At 39.1% G+C, this 15,288-nt stretch overlaps 1 protein-coding gene across 5 annotated transcripts in view; it reads right to left on the reverse strand.

Annotated features, from left to right (window-relative positions):
* The window catches only part of LOC125766312 (venom dipeptidyl peptidase 4), a 111,958-nt gene that overhangs the window by 22,100 nt on the left and 74,570 nt on the right, over positions 1 to 15,288 (reverse strand). For all 5 annotated transcript variants that reach the window (XM_049432134.1, XM_049432136.1, XM_049432135.1 and 2 more), the window contains 5 exons: positions 13,234 to 13,348; positions 13,009 to 13,103; positions 9,930 to 10,057; positions 8,237 to 8,448; positions 7,531 to 7,690 (listed from right to left, as the gene is read on the reverse strand). In XM_049432134.1, the coding sequence (XP_049288091.1) occupies positions 7,531 to 7,690; positions 8,237 to 8,448; positions 9,930 to 10,057; positions 13,009 to 13,103; positions 13,234 to 13,348 (710 nt within the window). The remainder of the gene's footprint in view (positions 1 to 7,530; positions 7,691 to 8,236; positions 8,449 to 9,929; positions 10,058 to 13,008; positions 13,104 to 13,233; positions 13,349 to 15,288) is intronic.

Here is a 15,288-nt window from a genome sequence, read left to right on the forward strand (position 1 = left end):
CTCAAATTGGTCTCCTCCTGTTTATTATTCCAACATAAGGCACACGACTTTAAATTGATGCAAAAGAAAAGTTTGATAAGCAGACGAAAAGTACTTCGGCAAGAATAGAGTTTGTTTGAAGTTCACTGAATCGGTGGTATCAGTGACAGTTTTTCAGAATTCTGACCCACTCCTTAAATATCGTAGAAAGTAGAAGATGGTTTACCTTTCATGTGAATTGATATAAGATGAAAGCGAGAAGGAAACCATGCCTTGAGACTAAGCGCACAGGCGAACTATTAATCTCATTAATAATTAGACATAGCACAGCTGGTAGAAGGAATTCAGGGAAGTGAATAAATTATTCACCAAGGGTAATAGTTTCCGAGATGTCGAAGAGGAATTCTGCATGAGATGTGGGACTTTAAACTCAAGCATCGTTTAATGAAGCAATTTACAACAGATGATCATAGGTAAAATTTCACTTTTCTGTTTTCTACATCCTTTAAAGTACCTTGAAGGGTTTTAAACATTTTGTCTCTTAAAGTAACAGCTAACGTAAATACATGAACACGATAGTTGCCGGACAAACTTCATCAGTAGGTATTGCAGCACTGTGTAACTCTTCGGCGGATAAAGTTAATTAACAACTACCCCAAAACGCAATCGAACACATACACTGTACTATGTTCGTTAGAAATGTTAGTAAAAACAAACGGAACGCACCAGATGTGACAAACAAATTTTCACCTTCGTTAACTTTCCATCACATTGCGCATTGGGACATTGCAGGCGATCGGTGTGCACGGTCGATGCCGGTTGGTAGCTTCGTGTGCCAGTGTAAAGTTGTAACCTAACGATTATGTTTGTGCTGATCATTCTTCCGGAAATGAACACGGTTAACAACAGGCAGGACAGATACAACAGCATAGCAGATGAGGGAGCGTGAATAACGCGATAAAGTGTAGTGGCTGATGGACTGGGTCAAGTAAGTGCACGAACTAAACCGTGTACTTTAACGGCTGAACACTTGCTGTAGAGCAGGTGCATTTAAATTTTAACTACTATTATCAAAAAGGTTCTTCAAGCCCTTTTTTTAAGCTGATATTGGAATTGTATTATTGTAAACGAGTATATTTATTTTTTCAATGTTTTAGCAGACTTTATTAATCCAGAAAAAAATATCCTATCCTTGATATAGATATTGCTAAGTAATTAGATTGTTTTATTTATTCTATTTATCGGACTTATTTTTAGTTATTGTTATACAGCTTTTACTGTATCTTTACTTTACGTTGAATATTAAAATTCTTTATGATGTTGGAGTCATCGAAAGCATATCTTGGGTAGGGGAACTTTCAATGCTTTTGAAATAAGAACATGAAGCTAACTACTGGAAACCCAGTTGTACAACTGACCCTGGATCTAACGGTTTTTGGTGTATTTTATACTCCAAGTTGTTATTGTATACATGATTTTACATAAGTTTTTATGCATCGAATGTGTCCTATTTGTGAATTTATATTCACTTTCAAACGTTACTCAAGCATTTTATGTATGTAACTGATTAAACATTGATAATGAATTTTCGGGTTGTTTACCCTAGTTTCCCGATTTTTATTTTATCTCATTTTTATCTTTGTTTATAAGAAATCATTCGCTAGTTTTGGGATATCTTGTTTTATGGTTTTTGATTTATGGGTTGTGTTTAATGCCGTTTATACTCCGTCCCATGATTTGTTTTCTTAGGCTTTTGCCTGGTTCCTAGTTATGCACAATCAGTTTCTGCATGTTTCTGTGATCTATTTGGATGTGAATATTTAGTTTTTTTCGTTTTGCCAAGTACTGTGTTTCGTGTTTTATTAATTTCTTAAAAATGTTCTTCGAGTTGTATGTGATCTAGTTTATTTTGTCCACGCGATTTTTCAACAGTCCCTTCCGGTCTCTTCTTTTTACGGTTTGTTGCAATTTGAACGAAATGCTATGCTGTTCTAATCTTAAACTTTGACCAGTTTTAATGTGCTATTTAAGATTAGATGTTTAGCAAATATGCTACAAAATATCTTTCATTCATTTTAATTTCAATTTAAAAAAAATTACATAAAAAAATATAAATTTTACTCTAAAACACAATGACATTAAAACTAACAGAAAAATCCGTTGTCGGTAAGGAACTTTTTTGGATTGTTTTTTTGGAACACATTGAACATATTGTGTGACAATTTATATGCTGCCGCCGGGTCCTTTCACCAGCTTCCTAATCTTCTGTAAAAGGTTGTTATATTGAACATGACACGAAAATAATATGTATCACCAAAACAATATCCGGCAAAAGGCTAAACGCAAATGATAAATAATCGTTTGCGGGTCTATATTGGTTACACATTGTTTTTTTTTTTGCAAAATATGTGACCACACACCTCGAGGACAGTATGCATTCAGCATGTTCAGCAGCACGTGGTGTTGTGTATATATAGCACCGGAATTGCTGCAAGCTTATCCTTCCGCCATTGCCACACAATTACGGATCAGCCACGGTGCGATTTGTCAAACATAAATCGCACCGATCGTTACCAGAGCACATTCTGCACATTCCCCACCACATTAAGCTTCGGCTGCAGGAAGCTTTTTCCCGCGGTTTTTCCCATTTTGGGCCCGCTCCAGACTGCTGGTCATTTTTCATTTGTGTTATTTATGGATTTCCATTCAGAAGCATATTCTAAATAATTCACTCACATATGTCATTCTCGAGAGGTAACCAACGGTTACATGGGTGGAAAGAAAAAGGATCAAATCGCTAAGGCGAACATGGCGCTCCGATGAGCTTCTTAGTGACGGAACGGGAGAAAAATGGGCGGAAAGCATCCCAGCTCACGCGAACATGGAACATTTGTTCGTCGATGATTTTTTTTTTTAAAGGAGAAATATATAAGCAAAAGGAAATGCTTCAAGCAGAAAGGATAATACCCCGTTCGACAGAGAAAAGGCTGCAGTTTTTGTATTGAAATTCCTTTCTCTTCCGTTTGTCCATGCTTACGGTTCCGGGAATGCTTTGCTGATGATGGGTTGTTTTTCTTTTTTCCACTTATCAGGATCACGACCCTGTTCAAGGTTGTATCGAGCTTCCCGGGATCCCGTGTTTCGGGCTCATTGCGAATACTACGCGTCACAGAATACGGAACACTCCCTTACGTTTTCTTACTACACCGGTGTTTTGGTGCAGATTGCTGCAACCCATCATCCCACCATTGTTGAATCTGATTGAGGAATGCAAATAAAACCAAGGAGAAGAATGGTAATGGAGAAAGAAACAACACAACAAAAGCTTATTCCTGGTAAAAGGCGAAGAAACACACGATACTTTTAGGAGAAGTGTACAAAAATAGCTAAACATTTTGCTCTCAACTGTTTTGCTATTCACCAAATTGCTGTGAATTGTATTAAATAAATGCCGAAATTGAGAACAGCACGCAGCCGAGATGTTTCTTTTGCTTTTGTTTGATTGCTCTAGAAAGTTTGTGAAACCACAAAGGATGAAATGAAAGAAGCGGCTTTATGCGAAGTAAAAGCAAAGCTTTGATAGGAAGGGAAATTGAAATATCATCAAATTATTGAATTAATTGGAAGAATGAAGAATAATTACATCAGGAAAATTATAAGTACTTTCCTCAAAACGACAGATGTAAAGACATTGATAAATTTTAGCAATTATGAAAAAATGTAAAATAATCAGTTAAAACAACCATTGTAATAACGTGCCGAGCAATATGGGAGATGTTACAATTTTTGTTGCTGTATTGTATTTTTTTATTGTTTACTATGTGTTATGTATTGAACAATTGACTGTGCTTGATTGTGAACAACATATTCTGTATTGTTCAGAGAAGGAATTCGTAATCCAAACATTCCTTTTCATATTTACAGCAACCAGCAATTTTCATGAGCAACCGGCGGTCCGCATCCCTCGAGGAGGTTTTATGATGCCCGCGAATCTAGTTTCAAGCCCATAGCCCCATTATATCAAATGTTGTGATGAATTAAAAGTACAAAACATACCAGGTTAATACAACACTCAAAAATAAGGAAAAAGGTTTTAAATCCCAAATTACTTTTCAAGAATCCAGCAATGCGTCTAATCCGAAACAGACCGGATGAAAGGAGTTTTAATACATTCATTCATATATTAACACATCCTGCAATGTAACCCGCCAATCAGGTTTTGATTTTGAATGTGGCCTGAAACTCTAAAAGGTTGCTCATCCCTAATATACATGAACATTTTGTCCAGGTTATGGTAGGAACGGAACCATCAAGAGCTCAATTCAAATGAAACCTGAGATATTAAAATGAAACATAAGATATCAAAATATAAATTAAAACAAATAAGTTCTCATAGACATTCATAGAAGTGACCTTGCATAGTTCTATTGAATGATCTATTGAAAGAGGAATCCCTTTTAGATTTTTATTACGTGTCCCATACTCAAAACATAAATCTCAAAAAAATTATCCGATTATGGTTAAAAATACTAAAGTCACTTATAAATGTAAAAAGTAATAATTAAAAATAGAAAAAAAATCCGTAACCTTCAAATCAGCTTGAATCAACCAGTGGACTTATTATAAGCACAGTTTACCTAATCGATCCTTCACATCTCACACAAGGCAACATTCCATCTTCTTTTCAAAATACGCGGCTCAAGCGACAAAAAAGGATTGTATGCAGAAAGGTATATTTTTTCATTATAATCTTCACTCGGTTGGCGCAAAACCCGCCAACAGGCAAACAGGAAATCATAAGCAAGCGCAAACGACGTCATTTAGGACTTCTGTTTTATCCTTTAATGGCATCGTTTGGCACTGAAAGGACGATGCGCAGCATGACGATCTGCAGCAGAATCAATTGTGATCCTTGATGTTCCCCGTTCGGTTGTAACGTTTCGGTGCCTTGCTGAAGAGGCAAAGTTGAAAAGACAGTCTTTCCAGTTTTTTTTCTTCTATTTGCTGTTGTTGCTACTACTGATCGTTTTAGGAAGCATCCCATTTTTTTTCTTTCAAACCTCAACTCGATCCAAAGCAAAACGACAATGTAGCAAGGATAAGCACGGCGAACACGTTAGGGCTATTCATCCGTACGCTGGGTTACAATGTGATTGTGTGTTTGGGCGTATCCTGACGCGAAACAGGAGAGGCGTTCACGTAAAGAATTTTACGGTTGTTTGGTATGCAAAGTTTGCGCTGGTACTGGTAAGTAACGCGAACACGAGAGTAGTAAAGGAAAGTAACATGTCCGCTCATCAGATGAGTAGGTAGTGGAAGGATAAGGGTTTCAACAAGAAAAAAAGGAAAGAAGAGAGATGATGTCCTTATGAGTGGTGGCAAGCGCGAGATGGATGTGTGAAAAATGGCATGTCCTTGAGTGCTTATGCTTTTTATGCTACTTTTCTCGGCGTGTAGCGCAGTAACTACCGCTTTAAGATGAGCTTCACTGATGAAAAGCTTTCGCACATAAATGAACGAAGGGGTGAACGGCATGAACGGCGCGAAAGAATGTTACACACAAATGGTTCTGCATACCAGCGTACGGTGGCCGGATTTTGTCCCGGATGATGGACGGATGCAAGCATCAAAAGGATGTACGGGAAGGAATCTTGTCTGTCTGCGTACCGGAAGCAATGAAACAAGGACACAAGAAAAGCTGTGCCCAAGGTCGGGTAATGTGCGTGGGTAATGGAATCATCCGTTTTGTTACCGTGTGACAGTGTCGCATACACTGGTGGTTGGACGAAAGGCTTTCGGGTGAAACAATAAGACGGAAAATAAGAAACATATTACCAAAAACACGGGCGTTGTGTTGCAGCAACACTCTCAATTTCCTTTTTTTCTACGTATAAATGAAAAAGGAAATTGAAACAGAAAAAAAATCTTTAAAAGAATGGGGTATGTAATCAGAAGAGTTTGGCAGCAAATACGGTGGATTAAAGATCATGTCTTATAGTAACTAGAAAAAAGCGCGCGTTTAAAGACGACACAGTTTGTGGAAGAATTCACAAAACGTCCAGAAGGTAGGTAGAACGAATAAAAAGAAACAGATAATGGCAAAGGATGCCGTATCGTTGTTAGAACGTGTTTTTTCGCCTTCCTTCCTTCCCTTTATTAGCCAGCAATCGATGTAACAAAAGCGAAATGGTTCAACGATGGCAATGAAGATAGTGGAAAAATGTTTGGCGTAATTGAAATCGAACAATCGGGTCCGGAAGAAAAAGACGATTCCTTATCAGCTTCACCGTTGAACTCTTTCATGGCGTCTTGCGTTATGAGTCTTCAGTTGCAACAGCTCCAGAAGAATGGGGGGGGGGGGGGGGGGGGGGGGGGGAGCAGAAGATGAAAGAAGCGAGTAATGGATATGTATTTCACATTACTGACAATTGTAAGAATGGCTGCAATAGATGGCGATCTTTAGTGTGATATGAAATAAGCTTTCATATCAAATTGTATGTTGGTGTTTTTGCGGCGCAAAACAAAAAGAACGCGGATTGGGATTAAAAAACACATTGTTTTTCAGTGTAGAATCATCCAGGCAACAATATTATTTAATACATCACACGATGCACGGTGCTATTCCGAATAAGAGAAAGGTGATAAATAGCAGCAGGCATGCAAATCACTTGTCACCCAAAATATATTAAATTCCTATGCTGACTTTTTTCGTTGTCATCTGACATTTAACAAGGATGGATGGAATGTACTAGGAAATACGAAACTTGTGGAGACGTTTCCGGTTTTGGTTTATTTTGTTAATTTAATGTCATTTGAATAGTTTTATAAAAAGCTTTTCTACATAATATTTTTAGTAGTACAATTAGTAGCATTTTTTTCAAAAACTGACTGAAAACACTCAATCATTGCATCACATAATAACGACAGAGCTATTAACGAAAACAAAATAATCGTTTATCATATGCTTGATTGCTTATCAAGGGATGGTTCGATTATCATGACACATGTAGCACGTCCAAGAACATTTTGAACGAGTTGATAATGTGCGGAATGATTTAAGCAGCTGATCCTCTGTCAGAAGAGCCACTGGTAAGCGCCAAAGCTGGAAGACTTCAGCCCATGCGATTGATGTAATAGATGTGCGCTAGAAGACGCACACGTGACTTTAATGCTAATGTTACTTCTAAGCCCAGAAAGTTCATCGAAAAAGTTTGTACCGATTGCTCGCATGATGGTGCGATTGGCACGGAGTATTATAAATATTGGCCACTAGAAAGACCTCCCTCTCGGTGGGTTTGGAAATGCCGTCCAAAGACGGCTCCCATTTTCTAACACATTACATAAAAACCCGCAACCAAGCCGCAATTAACAGGGAAGCGTTTTCTACCACCATCACCATTACCACCGGAATGGCAGCGGAATGGTTTATCCTTTGCGGGGTAATTTATATTCTCTTTCATCGTCTTGGCGCTGATTCGCTTCGTTCGCATTGGCTTTAGAAGTAGAAACGAAAGAAAGAAAAAAAAACCACGCTGGTTGTTGAGCACTTACCGTAGGGAACGAATCTGGGGGTAGAGATTGATGTCACCGTTCGCCGTGCCGTACCAGGCAAACTGTTGCTCCTGTACGAGCGTATCGTTGAAGGTGCTGTACAGCATCAGGTGGCCATCGGTCGACAGCCAGATTGCTTTGTTGGTGTGCAGGATTTCCTCTGTGTCGATATGGTCGAATGCAAGAAGTGAGACGTTAGACCAAAATGGTAAGTTAATTAAAAATCACATAATTGCACTGGAGAGTCAATGCAGTAAATGGCAATGCAGTAAATGGGATAGTGTGGCTGGCATATGATGCATTTAACCTTTTTGGGTCGAATCCTATTACGGGAACAACTGGTTGGAAATGAGGAAATTAAGCTATAGGAATTAAATGATGCTTTTGCAGGTATAAATGGTTAATTTAATAAAAAGAGATGACAATAAGAGCACAGCATTTCAGAGTTATCAATTGATAAAAGTCTGTTAATGGATATTAAATGACAGTTAAATTATCTTCAACAATATTTAAGAAATGAGTGAAGCTTCCTTAAAGCATGAAAAATTTGTAAAAACTTAACAATAGTATTAATAAATTAATAAAGAAAATTGAAAGAAAATTTTCAATTCATATTTTTTTTTAGTGATTTTTGATTCTACTGATTATAAGCTCAGGTTAAGCCCTTTGCATTTTGAAATATTGGTTAAAAGCTATTTCAACTCACCCTCATACAACCAATCGGGAACGCCATTGTAGATGATACCAGGTATGGCATTCTTCGTCAACCTGTAGGCCTGCAAAGCCTGGGCCGATGGTCGATAGTAGATGTCGTACTCATACACTAGCACGATGGCTTGTCCCTTGGGAGTGAATTCGGCGTGCAGCAGGAACGGCCATTCGCCACTCCCCGAAATGATCGTCAGTGGGATCGTTTCACTGGAATGGAAACCATTTAAACGGAAACAGTTAACTGCGTCTGTTGCTGTCCATGTTGTGATGGTAATTGCTGCGTTTTTGACCGAATGTGGTTATATACTTAAGGACACTAAGGACGCGCGAAACACTTTGATGTTCCAGGTGGCTATTTGGTAAGGTTGTGTTGTGGTTTTCTGTGCTAACACGTGGATATACCTTGGGGAATTTACAGGGGTGTGGATTTTAAAGTCAACTATCCATCAGCATTAGTGAGTTGGTTTATGAAACGTGTCACTGTTGAAAGGTTTGCTTAATTTCATCATAAAGCGTAATTTTATTTATTTTCATCCACTTAGCTGAAGCGGAAATGTTCATACATTTTTGTTGGTAGTATATTATGATACCGTTTTGATTATTCAATTATTATATGCTTAATTTCCATTCAACTTCACCAGCGTAGCTGTGCAACGAAGAGAGTATAATATGCTTTAGCTGATCTACTCCACGATACGTGATGTTTACTGACTGAACCGAACTGCAATAAACCTCCCCCACTGGGTCAAATAAAACAGCGTCAACATGTAACACATTATGCTGCACCGCAAAGAATCAACCACGGGTTGAGCAGCTGAACGGTGGCCATCGAACATGCTGGGTTTCGGTTTACGATTGAAAACAACGAAGCCAACAACTGTTTCCCTACCGTTTCGGGGTGGGCCCTGCACGGGTACGGAAGCAACAAAAATCAATGAATTATTGTCCAATCAGTGAAGCAAACCGTTTCTCATCGGGCGCGCCAACCCGTGTTGTGTCTGCGGATGTCACGTCACTTAAAGGCCACAAATTGATCCAACAGCGTGAAACAATTTTTATTTCTCTGGATATAGTGAACCAAAAACGCCGGGAAGATACGACGGAACGACAAACTGAAACGGACTGCTCGCCCTATAGTGGCAGCTGTCAGTTGGGCTTCCGGTTTAATGGGCCATTAAAAGCACGTCATCACGAGTTTTCCGGTCCAGTTTTTGGGCCCGTTTTTTATTCATTCCGGGTAGCGTTAATTTTTCGTTCTTGGGAAAAAACCTTGCGTCCATTAATGCTGTTCCATCCTTTATCCTTGGTCCATCGCTTTGTGGGAGGAAAAGGGCTGTGTAATGTGTGTGTGTGTGTGTGTATGTGTTAATATTATTGCTACTTTGCCAATAGACGGAAGCTTTATAGGATCGAACTTATTTTCGGAACAAATCAAATATCCGGATGCATTCCATCCCTTGATCTGGGAGTCCTTGGGAAAGAGCTACGTTTTGGGTGTGATCCTCAGTTTTTGCGATGTCGATATTTATGTGTGTTGCGGCTACATACTAAGTTATATTAGTGTAACGGATCGATTTTATGGGGCGGCCATTTTACCCTCCCTAGGGTTCATTTTCGCTTGCCCGTTTAACGTCCGAAAAGGTAAGGTTGATTTTTAATTAATGCTGAAAGTAAGAAAGCTCGCTCACCTGTTAGTTATGTCGTAAACGGAGTACTGTGCCAAAAACGAGTGTCGGAACAGCTTTTTGACGTTTTGCGCTAGCAGCAAGTACCTTCGATCCGCCGAGATGGAAAATTTTACTGGAGCAAGGGTTTTCTGTGTGAGAAAAGGGAAATGACAGACTATCAACGAAAGCTGGAGATGAAAGGAAAAATTTAAACGCAGGTAAAACACTAATATTGTTCCACTGGTTTCTGATGCTGTGTACAAGATTGTTGTAAATATTAATGTGTATTACTACAAACAACTTCGGTTATCTTGGTTTACTTTCCATAAACTTGAAACGATTTAATTGTGATTAAATAAAACACTTTTTTATCATTCATTATAGGGATTCTTTAATTCTCTCCCTCTGTTTCTCCCTCTTTTTCTTCTTGGCTTAGCGACCTGCACGGTCCTGTCGGTCATTTCTGTTTTATTGGTCAGTATTTTATTATAGTTGGTCCTTGCTATGGGAGAACGGTCCGGATGGGATTTGATACCCGGTCCCGTCGTGCCGAACCGGCCCCGTTTGTCACATACACCACCATTGTTTATCCACTGAATAAAAAATATTTTATTCATTCTATTTATATTTAATTATTACAGCATTGAGCCTCCAGAGGCTGAAGTATGTACAATTTTAGCAAGGCATTTCCTCCTTGTATTTTGTCTTATCCCTGGCATACTCGGTTGCTGAATAAAAAGTAATCAGTTTTAATTCCTTAAGATTTGAATTAATTTGCTTAATTTTTTGAAAGGTTTTGTTGAGCTGTAGCAAGTTTTACCGATTTTCTTCACACAGATACATTTATCGTTTATAATTTTTCTACTAGAAATAATACTCCAAATCCGAATTTGTTTATTTAAACAAGGGTTTTAATATTCTGATTTATTCTTACTTAGCTATTTCAATTTATTGTTTAATTTTCACTGTCAGTGTAAAGTACAAAAATCCCGATGGTACGATAATTCTGATGTCAATATTTTAGACAAAAAAAACTTATTTTTGTAAGAGCAACTTCTTCAAACCGCTGCATGATGTCTTGCTTGCCAACCTCATCAGCGAGGGATGGTTCCAACTTGATACGAACAGCTGTTCGAGTTGCAACATTTCATTCTCAGCCACGTCGTAGCTAGTAGTGGTTGATCTTGAGTGCTTGAGTGAGGCAACTCCAAAAAAACAAAAGAAAAAAAACGAAAAAAAAATCTGAAGAGAGCTTTTATCTTGCATGAAATATTTTTTATTTATTTTCTTCCGAGCATGATATAAACAATACATTTTCCTCATGCTTGCGGTTGTTGGCACCAGCCAGATGTATGCGTGAAAGTTTTGGGCAAGACCGTCCATTGCTTGAGTACAGCTTTACACGGGCCAGAAAGCGCCGTGAGTTCACCTTTCCCCGTACACTAAGGAAGAAAGTAATTGGGAAAGTTTTTGGGGTAAATGTACTACGCTGTACATCATCGGTTGGCCTGATGTTTGGTAGTGGCAGAAGAAAAAAAAAAGGACACACCACGATGATAGTGATTTCCTGCTTGCTAGGAGTGTGTAGCGAAAAGTTGCCCCTTTACGGCTAGTTGACAGTTCCCCTTGGATTCGGGGAAGTTCACACATAAAGCATAAACTTCCACCACAGCCTACACGAGCGTCAGATGGTGCCCGCGTTGGTTTGGGGCACGCAAAACCGCACCCACAGTCTCCAGAGAGCCACTGGAGCTCGTGCTACAACGGCGTTCGTGGTGGAAACTCCACTTTTAACGCTGTGTTAAATATTTCGCTTCTGATCTTTATTACGCGTCAAGTTAGCATTCAGTCCACACGGTTGAGCAGTTGTCCGGCTTTTTTTTATTATTCGCTTGCTTTATTTGGTTTGTATCTGCCTCCACCTTTCCGGTAGACGAACGGGTTGAACGGGTTGCACTTTGCAAAATTGGATTGAGATTTCAAACCATGGGAGTTGGCAGCTAAACAGAGCACAATGTTTATTCACCCATCAGCACAAACAAGTGCTTTTGAGGGTGAGGAGAGTGTCGATGAATAATTGGGACAGCACAAGGGTGTCCGAGGATGGTAAGGAATGATCATCACTATGATAAGAAGCTTTCGTATCCCGCAGAGACACGAAAACAACATCGCGAACAAACTCAACGCTCCACCGTTCTCTTTTGGCAGCATTTCCTTTAATCCATTTCATCCTATTCAAAAACCTTTTTTGGGGGGATGGTTGAATACATTTTTTTTTCACCAGAAAACTTTAAGCTGTTGTTGCCCAAAAATTTGTCCCTTTAAAGTGATGTAATTAAATTAAGCCTTCGCTCTCGTTGCGTTACGCCAAAAAGCTGACAGCGATGGTACCCGTCGACGATGTCGCTATTTTGTGGTACGAAAGCAGAAGGATTTGTGGCTTGTTTAAGCAAGCAGCCGTACGGCAGGTACTAGGTTTCATGAGTCTGCTTTTTAGCCTGTGGAGAGGCACGATTAATTACATCGCCCCCAGTGTCCTGTGAAATGGTGTCACTTTTTATGTGTGGTGTTCTAGTCAATTCTCGTCCGAACCACAAAACTCTCTGGATGGAGATCTAGCTTTGGTAGCGTTTAAGAAAAGAATGACAATTTTCCCATCCTAGCAGCTGCAAATCAGATTTTAGATGATAAGATTAGGCGGTTGATGTAGCTCGTGCGCTACATAGGCCGTATCGTTCATGATGCTGAATCTGACCATGGAAGTGTGGATATTAAAAGCTCGTTGGTAAATTGTGTGTGTGTGTGGTTTTGATTGAAATCTCATCTCTGGAAGATTAATGGGTGCTGTTACGGAAATGAAATTGAATTTAAGATTTCTTATGATGATTGAGTGAAACAGAAATCGTCTCATCTTAAGATTTGTTTCCAGAGATAAACTTAAATGGTTTCTGTTAAAAATACTGCAATCATTTAACAAATTTCTATTATCTTTTTGCTATAAATTGTACAAAGTATACCGGAAGTCTTATGCAATACTTTGCTGTAAATCAGTACGTATGGCTGCAATCTAATGAATGTCAAACGTCGTGCTCAAACTTACCATTGTCGTGTTAGACATCAGCACCCGTTCCGAGAGATTATTCATGTTGAGCAAACTTATTTCTCCCCAGTGATTTTGGTAGAGGAATTCATCGGCTATCATCGGGTCATCATGTGAGGCACCCAACCGTACAGCAGAAGATCCCGCAGCAAAACCCGGAGAGAAGAAACGGTTAAGCAGATTATGGAGCGATCGTAGAAATAGAAGCCCACTGAACAAACTTACGTCCAATCCAGCTGCCGTTGAGTTTCTTCGGTGCGTACTCGCCATCGATGATATCCTGCAATCGTATCCGTTGGCCCTTCACACGGGGACCCTCGTCCGGTGGAGTCAGCAATACCTGGTCGGGTGAAAGAAGATGGAGCGGATATAACGAGTTAGTGAGAAGCTGATATTGAGCTCTCGTAGGTCATGAGGTTTAGCATCGTAAAGTGTGGTAAGATGAACACACATTGACATCCAATGCTTGTAGAAGATGGAAGAGTTGGCTTTTTGGGGAGATTGGAGTGTACCAGGAAAATTCGAAGGGTTAAGTAGCTTTGGTAAGGGAAACTATTCAAACTATTCGGATCATTCGGGAGGGGGGAAGGGAGGTATGTGAACGATGTGGCATTAAATGAGTTGTTTGATCAGAGATTCATAGACAATAGGTTAAATCTGAAAGGTGGCTAGGAGTTGCATAGTTTAAAGCTAATATCTAAAAGAGTAAGAATCATATAGAAAAAGAGACTAGTAAAGAGGTAAACAGGAATGAGATAGATATAATTGGAGACGTTTTACGAATGAAAAAGGTTTTATTCACGTGAAGTTTAAGGGATTATGAGAATAATTCACGAATTGGATACATTTATGGTCAACGTATTATAAACCTCTCAATAATACGTGAGAATAACTTACATTAAACTCTTCTAAATATAACGAATATCGCCTATTGCTACTGTATCATTCAAAGAATAGTTTTGCTTCATCTTAAGCTTATTTCGAGCAATAAAGGTTTCCCGGAGTTTTGGTTTGTTTTAATGCCTCTAAAGAAACTCGTCATTCGTATACTCCGCCACTATCATCAAGATGTTTGATGGATTGTTGTCACAAGCAGAAACAACGATCGTTGAAACAATTTCAAAAACAGTGCAATGTTTACATTAGGATTTTGGTGAACGACAAGCAGCTTCGAACCTTCAAGTTTATTTCCAATGTGTGTTTTCAGTGTTCTGTTTCCGTTGAGGTGCATTGTGCTGCATTGCATTCTGATTGCATAGCGCAACGGCGAACATTTCGCTGTTCCAAATATGCATTCGAACCCACAAACAGTGTTTATTATTCAGTTGATTTTGTCACGTGTCCTTATAGATCAAAAGCATAGAGCAACCCCCTTAAGTACACTTTGAATTCAAAGCAAAGCATTGTTGCAAACATCTTTTGAGTTGGCAATCATCAAAAAAACCTTGGCCCAGTTTGGTATTAACACAGTACGACGCATTCGATTCGTTTTTAATATATTTCCATTTTGCATATCTTAGAAGTAATTAAAACATTTTAATTGCGTACCTTTCTGCAGAAAACGGTAAAACCAGCAGTAGCTGTTAGCACTCAACAACTGTGTGCGGTGATTTCCGCCCGGTAGAAAATGTTTAATTGAAAAAGGAGTCCAAATGTAGGTCGGTGCAGTCACCGAGCTGTCGACGACACCAGGTAGCACGTGGGACAGTTTTCAACAAAAGCCACCAACACCATTTGCACTGGACAGATCGTGATTAGTGACCGAAGAGTGTTTGCAAAGAAATGCAAATGATTGCCACCGGTTGGTTGGTTGGAGATGATGCTGAAGCTGCCGAACATTCAGGTGAAGGTAATTCTGGTACGGACAGATGGCAATTGTGGAGGGCGTAGAGATTTTCTGTTTTGCAAGTATGTTTTCCGGTTTTTGAGATTGGACTTCAAGGGTTTTCTTTTCAGTTAGATACTGCTCCAGTTGCAGGTGTAATAGATGGTTTATTAAAGCATGTGTGAAGCATCTGAAGCGAGTGCTTCAGTATATGTAACTTTTATAAATAACCACTACTACGGAAAATACCTTTGTAAAATAATTAAAATTCATTAAAAGGTAAATAATAAGAAAACGTTGTTGTTGAGAACAGTTCGGCATGCCGGGAACGAATTTCAGTACGCATATCAATGCGCATAGAATGCAACAAACCATTCGTTGCAGTGCTCGTGTTGCGGCACCAAAGCGCTTGCTGGAAGCCAAAAAGCAATTAAATATCATTTTCTAACTGCAAG

This window comes from Anopheles funestus, chromosome 2RL (assembly GCF_943734845.2).
Source record: "Anopheles funestus chromosome 2RL, idAnoFuneDA-416_04, whole genome shotgun sequence".
NCBI lineage: Eukaryota > Metazoa > Arthropoda > Insecta > Diptera > Culicidae > Anopheles > Anopheles funestus.